Below are 13,159 nucleotides of genomic sequence, written 5' to 3'. Positions count from 1 at the left end.
TTTGACCACGCCACATAAATGGAATAGGTACTAGCTAGCTTAATAGTTAATATTTGAGCGCTAGCTCTGCATATTCAGCTAGTGTGTGTGCGCGATTGACTGGATTAACCTCACGTCAGTTACGTGCATTGAGTGCCTTTCAGACAGTAGATACGACCTCTCTGTTACCTAGCAAGCTAAGGAACTGGCAGTGGATCAAACCATTGTGAGGCAAAGGGTGGGGGGGTTGCAATCTTTTGAAACTTAAAAACGCGCTATTAAGTGTCTATAATCAGCACAATTGCTTTCATTGCGTATTATTAATATTATTTAAATTACATAGTTATGTTTCAGTGATATATTGGGGGGACAAATCATATTTTTCCCAGGATGGGGGGGTCGTGTCCCCCCCGTCCCCCCCGGGATTTCCGCCCCTGTGTCATTCATATTCCATTCACCCAGCTCAATGTAACATTGATTGGTTTTAGCTACTACATGAAACTAAAATTTTCCCTTTAGCCATCCTGAGGTTACTACATACCTAGCCTATGAATGACATTTTGCAACTTAGGTGCACAGGTCGCGAGAAATTTGAGTAATCAAGGTGACAGACAGCGAGTGACACATTCAATACCGCCTTGCACACTCTTGCCTGCATCTAGCTGATCTAGGGTGTGATAATTAGTCAAAAGTTGCAAACTAGAGTTTCTATTGGACAAATTCAGGTATGTGTATCCCCGTTTCGTTCTGTTTGCTTCCGTTTAAGAACGTTTTTCAACAGAATTGGCGGTATGAATACACCCATGATCAAACGCAAACACAATTCACTTTAACAGTGGCCACATACAAACATCATGATCACTTTGATCATTGTGGCTATAATCCTTCTCGCATTTATGCGCTCTCCTCCTCTCACCTTTTCCCTTTTCCCTGGCTTGGACTTCAGTGCACAACACATCAGCTGTCTGTAACCAGGTGAAAAAACTTTCCAAGCCAAACCTTCGTATTATAACCGCTAACTGCTACACACACCCTCAAAGCTCATCACTAAGCTAAGGAACCTGGGACTAAACACCTCCCTCTGCAACTGTATCCTGGACTTCCTGACGGGCCGCCCCCAGGTGGTGAGGGTAAGTAGCAACACATCTGCCACGCTGATCCTCAACACTGGAGCTCCCCAGGGGTGCGTGCTCAGTCCCCTCCTGAACTCCCTGTTCACCCACGACTGCATGGCCAGGCACGACTCCAACACCATCATTAAGTTTGCAGACGACACAACAGTGGTAGGCCTGATCACCGACAATGACGAGATAGCCGACAGGGAGGACGTCAGAGACCTGGCTGGGCGGTGCCAGAATAACAACCTATCCCTCAACGTAACCAAGACTAAGGAGATGATTGTGGACTACAGGAAAAGGAGCACCGAACACATCCCCATTCTCATCGACGGGGCTGTAGTGGAGCAGGTTGAGAGCTTCAAATTCCTCGGTGTCCACATCAACAACAAACTAGAATGGTCCAAACACACCAAGACAGTCGTGAAGAGGGCACGACAAAGCCTATTCCCCCTAAGGAAACTAAAAAGATTTGGCATGGGTCCTGAGAGCCTCAAAAGGTTCTACAGCTGCAACATCGAGAGCATCCTGACTGGTTGCATCACTGCCTGGTACGGCAATTGCTCAGCCTCCGACCGCAAGGCACTTCAGAGGGTAGTGCGTACGGCCCAGTACATCACTCGGGCAAAGCTGCCTGCCATCTAGGACCTCTACACCAGGCGGTGTCAGAGGAAGGCCCTAAAAATTGTCAAAGACCCCAGCCACCCCAGTCATAGACTGTTCTCTCTACTACCGGATGGCAAACGGTACCGGAGTGCTAAGTCTAGGACAAAAAGGCTTCTCAACAGTTTTTACCCCAAGCCATAAGACTCGTGAACAGGTAACCAAATGGTTACCCGGACTATTTGCATTGTGTGCCCCCCTCCCCCCAACCCCTAATTTACACTGCTGCTACTCTCTGTTTATCTTATATGCATAGTCACTTTAACTATACATTCATGTACATACTACCTCAATTGGCCCGACCAACCAGTGCTCCCGCACATTGGCTAACCGGGCTATCTGCATTGTGCCCCACCACCCGACAACCCCTCTTTTTATGCTACTGCTACTCTCTGTTCATCATATATGCATAGTCACATTTACCATACCTACATGTACATACTACCTCAATAAGCCTGACTAACCGCTGTCTGTATATAGCCTTGCTACTCTTATTTTCAAATTACTTTCTACTGTTGTTTTATTTCTTTACTTACCTACACACACACACACCTTTTTTTCGCACTATTGGTTAGAGCCTGTAAGTAAGCATTTCACTGTTGTATTCGGCGCACGTGACAAATAACCTTTGATTTGATCATTATGACCATTATTAGCTAAAGTCATAGTCAATATAGCTACTAGTAGTAAACCCGCTACAATCATGCAGTACAGTGTACAGTCAGTAAGCAGTGTTAGCAGTTACATGGGTGAGCCCCAGGTGGCAATAAATTAATAAAACCAAAAGCTTACCTTGACTTGGAAGAGTTCCATTGTTGGATAGCCATAGCCAGCTAGCTAGCATCCCTCTCTGTTTGAGATGGGTGTTTGAGTAGGCTAAACTAGCTAGCTGTATTCGCTAGCTAAGTGAAAGTGAAAAAACCTACAACAAAATATAGCTCTCTCTCTCTCCCTCTCTCTTTTGAAGAAATTAATTTGTTCAAAACTGTTCAACTATTGTCTTTCTCTCTCTTTGAGTCATCTATTCACCACATTTTATGCACTGCAGTGCTAACTAACTGTAGCTTAAGCATTCAGTACTAGATTCATTTTCTGATCCTTTGATTGGGTGGACACCATAATCAGTTCATGCTGCAAGAGCTCTGATAGGTTGGAGGACGTCCTCCGGAAGTTGTCATAATTACTGTGTAAGTCTATGGAAGGGCGTGAGAACTATGAGCCTCCTAGGTTTTGTATTGAAGTCAAAGTACCCAGAGGAGGACGGAAACTAGCTGTCCTCCAGCTACACCATGGTGCTACCCTACAGAATGCTGCTGAGGCTACTGTAGACCTTCATTACAAAACAATGTGTTTTAATCTATTATTTGGTGATGTGAGTGTATTTAGTATAGAGGATAACTTTTTTAATATTTCACTATTTTTATTTTTATGAAATTCACTGAGGACGATGGTTCTCCCCTTCCTCCTCTGAGAAGCCTCCACTGATATTGAGTGACTGTCTAGGGCTGCGTTGCTTGTGTTCTTTGTCAATCAAAGCAGGAAACAGTTCCAAAGCCCACATTAAGTTGATAAATGCATTCAGTTTTCCGAGGGAGCATTTTTGCTGAGAGTTTAAAATGACTTGGCTTGAAGAGCTGTGAGCCGTCCAACGAAAATGTACTTTCAGCTCCCCGAAGATGCCAGGAGTATAAAATCCACGGCTAATATTGGGTCAATTACCTCAAAGTATGCACAGCCGACTGGCGATTTGGAGATTGAGGATGGCACATTGAAAAACGCTTTGAGAAGCCTTGAGAGTTTCAAAAAGGAAACATTGAGAGGCATCAAATGCCTTGAGGAATGAGTAAATGACTAACATGCCGTTCACTTTCAACATGGAAAAACATTGGGATACAAGGCCACAGCATATCTGCTAACAGTCCTGTCTTCATAACTGAATGTTCTTCAGCTATAGTCACATAAAAATAAATGCTGTGTAAGTCTTTTGAGTGGGGTTACTCTTTTGATCTAGACCTGACTACCAGCTGAACTCTCTTTTGTCGTTATTTTCGGGACCCACATTTTAATCTTGAGAAAGACAATACTAAACAAAAAAGGAAAAGCTCACTAAAAAGATTACAATTCAATCTAGAGAGACCAATATAATAGGGACCCACTCGCCTACAGCTGACAAAGTTACAAAAGTGGTAGATACAAGTGAAAATGGCAGGTTCTTTCTTTTCAAATCAGTTAGTGTTCCAGTTCATAAGAAAAGTAAACAATACACTGTATGCATACCCAATAACTGTAGAAACAACCATCCACAGGAACTACAGACTGTTGCACTTGCATACCAGTACTCCCAAATCGTCATTTGGCTGAGACGTGAGTGGTGTTGGTCCTGTGTGGCTCAGTTGGTAGGAGCATGGAGGTAGCAAAGTTAAGGTTGTGTTGGTTAATTTCCCGCAGGGATCTCATACACATTCGGAAAATGTATGCGTTCACTGTACTGTAAGTCACTTCAGATAAATACATCTGTTAAATGGTATATGTGTTTTGCAGGATTCTATGAGCTGAGTGAGCGCCTGTCTCCTATGGGTCTGTCTGATTCCTCTGGGTTTGGAGAGCTCTCCCCCAGCACTGCCCGAGCCATCCGCATGGTCTACGCCAACGACAGGCCCAAATCAGCCGGTAAGTGACTACACACACGCGCACACACACACACACACACACACACACACACACACACACACACACACACACACCAGTGGACGCTGCTGAGGGGAGGACGGCTCATAATAATGGCTGGAATGGAGCAAATGGAATAGATCAAACACATGTTTGATGTAGTTGGTACTATTCCGCGTCAGCCATTACCACAAGCCCGTCCTCCCCAATTAAGGTGGCACCAACCTCCTGTGACAAACACACCATGCAAATGCAGTACAATCAATATAGCCTATAGGCATACCTAAGCAAAGAATTTAATGGATTTTATTAGTGTTTTTTATTCAGTTTCAATAACGTCACAGTTGCTCAGCAAATGCATTTACCCAGATATAGAGCAATATCCATTTATATTCTTGGGCATCTGTTTGATTAGGTCAGACCGCATAGTTACTAAATGTATATTAGTCCACATAGACAGTGCAAGAGGGCAACAATGATGCCAACATTGATGCCAACAATGATGCCAAGCTGGCACTAAGTCCCCCACAGAGCAGCGGCCAGCAGAAGCACATTAGAGCCAGACGCCATCAGACTCAATCAGCGCTCCCAAATAGCCCAGACTATAACGAGTTCTAGACGCACGGCAAAACAAACACAAACCCATTTCTTTGGGTTGCATTAAAGCGAAGGACCTATATAAATGGATTCTCTTCTACTTGAGTTCCCCTCTGTAATTGGCTTCTAGCTATTAGATTAGGAAGATATGCTCTTAAAGGTACAAATGTTTATGTTGTATAGTATTGCATTGTACTTTTATTTTCTGGATAATGCACTCCAAAATCAAAGTTTGGCAGATGTTTTGTCAAGAAACCAGGCATGGGATGTGGACATATCTGTATCTGGGCATGAGACCACTTTTGAGGTCTGAACAAACTTTGGTTTTGGAGTGTAATGTCCATTTAAAATCAGTGTCTGCATCCCACATGGCGTCCTATTTCCAATATAGTACATTAAATAGGGAATAGGGTACTATTTGGGACACAGTGTTTTGTATGAGGGACTTGTAAAAAAAAAAAAAAAAGGGACATCTTGTGCCCAGTGACATAGATAAATGAGGGGACTGGTTGTGCTGGTGGAGGGGTGAAAGGAGAGTCTGGTTGTTCTGGCTTTGATGTGTAATTGCATCAGTGGACTGTCCTGTCGTGATTATGTAGAGGCCTTGATTATAGTCATGGGATTTAGACATGGCTGCCGTGTGCATACTCAGTCGGAATGAGAAAACAGAAAGAGAAAAAGACCCACTGTACCATGTTAGAGACACACGCGCACACACACACACACATAAATCAGGATACAGGAGACAGTGTTATGTTAAAGTGCAGGTTAGATGGTCTGGCCTTGGCTGTGGTTAGCTGACGTTACTTCAAGGAATGCTTCCCAGTGGGATACAGGCAGACTAGCTTAGGGAAGACAGAGGTTGTGTCCCAAAATGGCACGCTATACCCTTTATAGTGCACTACTTATTGGGCACAGACATACTTTAGTTTGACATAGAGTTGAGTAGAGGCCCGGTGGCCTACCTCAGCTGTTTATTCTATCTGTGTGTAAGGATGATTCAACAGAACACTGTGTCTGCGCTGCTACGGGCTCTGGTGAAAAGTAGTGCACTCATTAAGTGATAATGCCCTAGAAGCCGTGGTTTGGAGGATATATTGGCACGGGTGTTGTTAGGCCAGGGATGAAGTCGAGGGCATTTTATACAACGGTATACCAACATATTAAAATAATGATTGACATATTTTCATTAAAAACTTGATTTTGATTAATTTATTCAAACTATTTTCTTACGTTCATGAGACATAGTCACCAACACAATTTAGGGTTGCTACCCAAGGCGGCTGGTCATTTTGGTTCGATTGGCATTGCTGCCAGCCAAGCCGTCTGGTTGTTCATTCTATTGGCATCGTTGCCAGCCAAGCCAAGCCGACTGTTCATTAGTCCTATGCGTTCTATGCCAAGCTAGCCTAGGCCCTAACTATCTAAGCTAAATGGCTATACCAGATTAAAAAAAGAGAATTTTTTTTAATCAATGAAACAAAACCGTCACTTTGTTATCCCCGCAGCTGAGCTAGCTAGCTAGTTATTGTATGTCACTATGACAACCAGACCAACTTGTTGTTTGTCTTGTCCGTACACTTCCTATGATGAGGTGGAGATCGCAAATCAAAATGTAAACAATGTTGCAAAGGTCAGAGGGGCAGTCAGCAAGGTTTCTGCACATTTCCGCTGTTGAAAAACAAATGTTAGGCTTAAAGAAAGGGGAAATAATGTTCAGATGCTTTTTTTTACAGTGGATGAGCTCATCCAGTTGCCTGGATGGGCTCATAGGACAGTAGATTGCGCAGTGAGATGGAAGAGTCAATCGGCATTTCATCATAGCCGGTGGTAGTTGTGAAATAGACACCGTCTGGAATGCGGTTTTAACCAATCAGCATCCAGGATAAGACCCACCCATTGTATAAATAGGGAATACATGCGGTAAAGAGGTCAATCAAACACAACAATGGAAATGCCTTGGAAATGTGTGGGGGAAAAATCCCAAATCTCCTCGTTGTCCCCCACACCAAAATGAACCACCATTAAGGCGATTGTTTATATGTGTATTTCACCAATCAACTGCATTACAGTTAAAAACGACTTTGACTACCAACACTAATTTCTGTATGCTAGCTATGCTACCAGCTTATTCGAACAGGAGTTAACATAGCAGTCACTTCTTCTAGACCTGAAAAGGTTATTCTAAATGTTAGGCAGCGAAAACAGCCAAATATTATATCCAAATCGGACTTTAGTTACCACATTGTGGACCTGCTACGATACATCAAACATGACTGATTTGAGTGATATCCAGATTTGTTGAATGTGCGCCAATCCGGTGTCCTTCTTCTATACCCCACGGTCTGCTTTCCATCGACCTCTTTACCGCATCTATGGGGTGCCTTTTAGAACACAGCCTGTGTTCTGTCTGTAACCGTTGGCCACAATAAGCAGTGTCCGGTGTTTCTGCAGCTGTGTGTATTGTACTCACAGCTAGGGCTACGTCCATGGTCCCTGGTGTATGTTTGCTCATTCACATTAGTGGGTTTGTTTACCTACTTCCCACGACCTACCCCGTTTAAAACAAAAAGTGTTCCAAAAAGGTTATTCAGCAGTCCCCATAGGAGAACTGTTGTATAGCACACTGTATTACTTATACAACTAATATAAGGACAGGACATGAGACGGGAGTAGAAATTAACGTGGGCATTGTTTAATGCGTTTCACAGGAAGAACATTCCAAGCATTTCAACGTAGGTAAGCAAGGGACAAAAAGGGACAAAACTAGAATATCAATACACAACAAGAACCCTTTTGGACCGTTTGGTGACGAGTATGGGGACACTCGTAGAACCCTTTTAGGTTCTAGGTAGCACCTTTATTCCCTGAAGAGTGTATACATTTAATTTAATTAAATACATTTTATTAATCCCACATGGGGAAATTGGATGTCACCAGCAAGATACAGCAACAACATACACATGCATACATTGGATACACATAGACAGAGCACTGATGGCTGGTGAAACAAGCACAACCCATGATGTCCTTAGAGTCACTGTATTAGTCCCGTTGCTTAGCCAGCACCCGTGTTCTGCAAATAGTGACAAATTTGGTCAAATTCATCTGGGATAAGGGTTAAGTCTCAGTTGTGGTTAGAAACATTTGTTTACCTGCAGGGTTACAATAACATTTTAGAGGGTTTAGGTGGGTCAGGTGAAAACCACAGACAAAGCAGATCTCTCGTTCCTTTCCATAGCCAACAACCATTGATTTGTGCGTTTTTGACAGTGATTACAAAATCACGCTTTAGACGCAGCCTTAGCCTGTGTCTGTGGGGTTCTCTCTATTGCTGTGTCACAATCCCAAAATCTGGGGTTTTCCTTTATTTTTGTGTCTGATTATAACCGTGTTACTGGTTCTGTTTTCCAGGGGAATTCTTTGTGGCCAAACGGGACAGACAGCCAGAATCCGGGTCCCGCCCCACAGTCCCCCGCTCGTTCTCAGCCCCCTACCCCTCCCTGGAGGGCATCGCCGAAGGGGCTAGCGAAGGGGAGGGGGAAGACGAGGCCTGGCCCTGGGACACCAGCGAGGGGCCAGGCGGAGAGCTGGAGCTGGGGGGAGATACAGTGGAGGGGGAGCCCACGGAGGAGGACTACCGCCAGGCCCAGCGTGTGGAAACCTACATCCTGGGTTTGATCCAGCGCCGTGCCCTGCCCCTCCGGCCCTGCAAGCCCCGCACCAGCCTAAGTCTGCATGAGGCCCGCACCGCCATCACCGTGGCCCGCCAAAGCAGCGTTTGCCGCAAGGAACCCAATCCTCCGCCAGCCACTGACTCCATCCCTGACCATCACCCCCAATCCAATCACCACCATGCCACTGCTGCGGTTTCCCCCAGCAGTTACGAGCGTCCCCCTCCATCCTGGGCATACCGCAGCCTGGACCAGGAGCCTTATGCAGTCATGGCCCTACTCCCTGTGGACCCCCCTCACCACCACCACCAGCACCTCCACCCCCACCCTCACTACCCCCAATCCAGGCAGCCCCCCCTGGCCAACACTTGCTCTGCCTCCCTGGACTACCCCTGCAGTGAAGCTCCATCCCAGGACCCTACCAGCAGCGAGCCCGACTCATCCCAGCACTTCCACAATGGCTACCCGGCCCTGCCCCCATCGCGCTCGCCTCCCCCACCCGATGAGCAGTTGGTCAACGCCCAGTATATCCCTGCCCAACCCTTCCGGGCCACCACCGCCAGGGCCTCTGCACACTCCCACAAGGCGCCCAAACCCAGCCGGGGCAACTATTATCCAGAGAGAGGCTCCCAACAGCAGCCGGCCCCACAGCAACTGCAGCAGGCCAAGTCTAGAGCCGCTGCCAAGAAGTGTCGCTTCAGCGAAGAGAGGGAGAGGGAAAGGGAGAAGGAGAGAGAGAAAGAAAGGGACAGGGAGAGGGACAGGGAGCGAGAGATGGAGCGGCCGGGAAGCTCCAAGAAGCCAGGAAGACGGGCCTGCAGGTCCCAGTCAGAGAACAGCCTCAATGGGCAGAGGGGGGTCCCTGAACGCAAGTACAACACGGTGGAGAGAGACGGGGGAGGGTCAGGGAGCAGCCGCGGGAGCCAGTCCAAGGGGAAGAGGCCCCAGCCGGGCAGCGCCGGCTACCGCCGCTGGCGCTCCACCCTGGATCTCAGCCAGGACGAAGCCGAGCAGCCTCCACAGCCAACCCCAATGCCCCCAGCCGACCATGGCTCCAGGCGCATCCGTAAACCCCGGCCCCCGCCTTACACCTATGTCAACCCCCTGCCCCATCATCATCCCCACCACCCCCATCTGGAGTACCTGGACCGGGATCGTGCGTACCTGTGTCGGCCCGAGGAGGGCTACACGCACCCAGGGCAGGGTGAGTCTGAGTCGAGTCTGAGTGAAGCCGACACGCCAGCTTCCAGCTCGCTGTCCAGCGATTCAGACGAGAGCGGGGGTCTGGTGTGGCCCCAGCAGCTGCCCCCTCAGCTCTCCTCCCCCCCGTTGCCCTCTGCCCCAGCTGGGGCCCCCCTGCAGCCCAAAGCCTTCATCAAGATCAAGGCCTCGCATGCGCTCAAAAAGAAGATCCTGCGCTTCCGCACGGGCTCCCTCAAAATCATGACCACCGTTTAGAGCGCTACCCTGCACCAGAGTGGAGATTCAGCAGTGGGGATTAAGACACTTTAGTGACTCTCGCTATACATGGTTTCCTTTGAGGAGTAGCACTGTCATTTTTGGAAAGCAGCGGATATATAAGACAGCAAACATAACTCAGTGCACTGCCTAACTGTACATCCATACATAGATTCTTTAGCTTTCAGTGCAGCCTTCACAGGCCTCAGATCTGCCAACAACTCTCCCGAACACAGAGCTGAGCCTGAGCTCTAAACTCTGATCTCTGATCAGTGCAGCTTTCTGCTGTTGCCTGAGCCCAGCCAATTGAGGTCTGAGATCATATGATTTGTGGCTTGAGTTGGTGCTACTGGTCATTTGAATGTCTGAAGTGGACTCAAAACTGGGATCCAGAGATTAAGCACCCCCATCCCCCCCTTCTAAAACGACCTTGCACCCTTTCCAAAAAAGGCCTTACCCCCCATATTCTACCCGTTTCCCTCCCGACTAACAGAGAGTACTGTGAGCATGATATGAGCCCTGTGATGTGACCTGTGACTCAGCATCAACGTGCCTGTAGCCTAGGTTGCATTCCAGGCTGACTACATGGCAGACATTGCATTGCATCAACCAATGGATACATGCCATATCATCAACTGCATAACGCAGTCAGGCATCAGATTGCTAAATCATAACATATGGTTAGCTGATATGTTACACACCTACAGTATCCAGGTGTTGTGAGATCCGGCACATGTCTGCAATGTAGCCTGGAAAGCGGCCCTCCTCTACACATGCTCACCTGTGTGGTGTGGGGGACACACTCCTGTATTTATGAATGTAGTCTGTAAATAAAATGAGCTGGGACCATGGAACCTTTAGGGACCACAGCGGTCTTGTCTCTCGACCATCCGCAGTCAATGTGTATTTTATTACATTTACATTTTACCAACTGGGCAAAAACTGGTTGAATCAACGTTGTTTCCATGTCATTTCAACCCCAAAAATCTATGTGGTGACGTTGAATCAACGTGGAAAACTGATTGGAACTTAAGGGCATTTCATGTTGGTTTTCACTGAACTTTTAACCTAAATCCAATGACATGGTGAAATGTTTTGTTGAATTCACGTTAGTTGAAAACTCTACGAAATGTTCATCAAAACTAGACGTTGAACTGACGTCAGTGTCCAGTTGGTAGTCATTTAGCAGACACTCTTATCCAGAGCGATTTCCAATTAGTGCATTCATCTTAAGATACCTAGTGGGGTGGGAGGCGCCATGGGATTTATTTAAAGAGCAACTTTTATTCTACTGTAAAAATGTAGTAAAAGTGTCAATTGGATAATTTTATACCTGAGTATGTCACAACGTAAATGAAGGTTGGGTTTATTTCAGTCTTGCCCACATGCTGGCAGCACACAAGGAATCATCAATTTGGAGTGAAGCTGTATGCAACCAGATTGCAATGCCCGTGGTAAATGTGGTTTGACTTTGGATATCCGTATGGGGCTAGTTAGGGAGCATTAGTAAATTATGTAATGTATATGGGACAATATGTAAAAATTCCAATAGCTCCAAATTTCAATGACTTAAAAATGTCAAACCTACTATAAATTGTAGAAATGTATATACAAATATTGAAAGCATTTAATGAGAAAACGAGTAGGTGTGCAACATGAACATATTGTCTCATTTATATTGTGTAATTTATTGACAGTCCCTAACTAGCCGCGGAGATAGGCTATCCGAAGTCAAACCAATTTTGCTATGGTCGCACACCAGCCGGCTGAAGCTAATTGCTGAAATAATTTGGTTAACTCTTCCCACCTGCAAACACACACATGGGTCATCCACATCAAATCACACCCCAATACCAACTCTTGTTTGAGTTCAGTCATTGCCACTAGCATTTCTTGATTAACCAAATCTAAAATGAGGCCAAATCAGGAACTGCAGTCACCCTTTAAGATACTCTAAAGAGGCACGGTTTTGAATGTTTGCGGAAGATGGGCAGAGACTCCACTGTTCTGACATTAAGGGGAAGCTTGTTCCACAATGATGATGACCAATGTTGAATGTTACTGTCTGTGGGGTTATTCATATTTTTGTGCCAGCACAGAGAAGAGATTTTATTAGGCGAAGAGAGAGAGAGTGAAAGAGAGACAATGTGGGTATGTATGCCTCTCTAGATTGTTAAAGCTGTGGTGCATAATTAGTGTTATTTGTGTTCCATCCTGATTTGCCCCAAGGTCTACAGCACAAAAGACATGGGCTGTGCCTGAAAATGTTACTAGCCATCAAAACCTTGCTTACTCTCCTTGTTTACTCAACTGCTCACCTCCCTCTCAAAGCTAATTGGAGGATGTCCAAGGGAGGGACCTTAGATACTCTGCTCCAATGCGCTTTGAGAGGGAGGAGATGCATGGTGTAAATGAGGACGTATGGACTTTTTCTAAAAAGGCTTTCTTTAATTTCATATTTCCTCGCCTCCTTCTCAAAATGTATTGGAGGTAAAGATTTGAGGTAAGGAACCTTGGACCTTCTCTTCCAATTGCACTTTGAAAAGGAAGTGAGGAGAGCAAATTTATTTTATATTTAACCAGGCAAGTCAGTTATGAAAAAAATATTATTTACAATGACACCCCCCCCCCGGCCAAACCCTCCCCTAACCACGCTGGGCCAATTGTGCACCGCCCTATGTGACACAGCCTAGGAACGAACCAGGGTTTGTAGTGACACCTCTAGCACTCCAATGCAGTGCCTTAGACCACTGCACCAATTAGGAGGCCAGATGCAAGGAATCAAAGAAAGACTTTTGAGGAAGAGCCATGCTGACCGATTTGAGGGGAAGAAACGAGAACCAAGATGGACGTCCATCATTTATTTTTTATTTTATTTAACCTTTTATTTAACTAGGCAAGTCAGTTAAGAACATATTCTTATTTACAATGAACCAAGACGAACATCCATTTCAGAGCAGGGATAAAGCTATGACGGGATGAAAGACAAGCTTGCCATAATGGCTA

The 13,159-nt window shown here is 45.9% G+C and overlaps 1 protein-coding gene across 1 annotated transcript in view; it reads left to right on the top strand.

Moving 5' to 3' along the window:
• LOC106567544 (dapper homolog 3) overlaps positions 1-11,044 on the top strand; it is a 29,183-nt gene extending 18,139 nt beyond the window's left edge. Inside the window, exons 3-4 of the mRNA XM_014136969.2 lie at positions 4,299-4,427; positions 8,436-11,044. Of these exons, the coding sequence (XP_013992444.1) occupies positions 4,299-4,427; positions 8,436-10,153 (1,847 nt within the window). The 3' untranslated portion in view covers positions 10,154-11,044. The remainder of the gene's footprint in view (positions 1-4,298; positions 4,428-8,435) is intronic.
• The last annotated feature ends 2,115 nt before the right edge of the window (positions 11,045-13,159 follow it).

The sequence above is a fragment of the Salmo salar genome, chromosome ssa13 (assembly GCF_905237065.1).
Source record: "Salmo salar chromosome ssa13, Ssal_v3.1, whole genome shotgun sequence".
Classification (NCBI taxonomy): Eukaryota; Metazoa; Chordata; class Actinopteri; order Salmoniformes; family Salmonidae; genus Salmo; species Salmo salar.
Note: the sequence above shows the minus strand (reverse complement) of the source record. Positions and strands in the feature narration are given on the sequence as shown.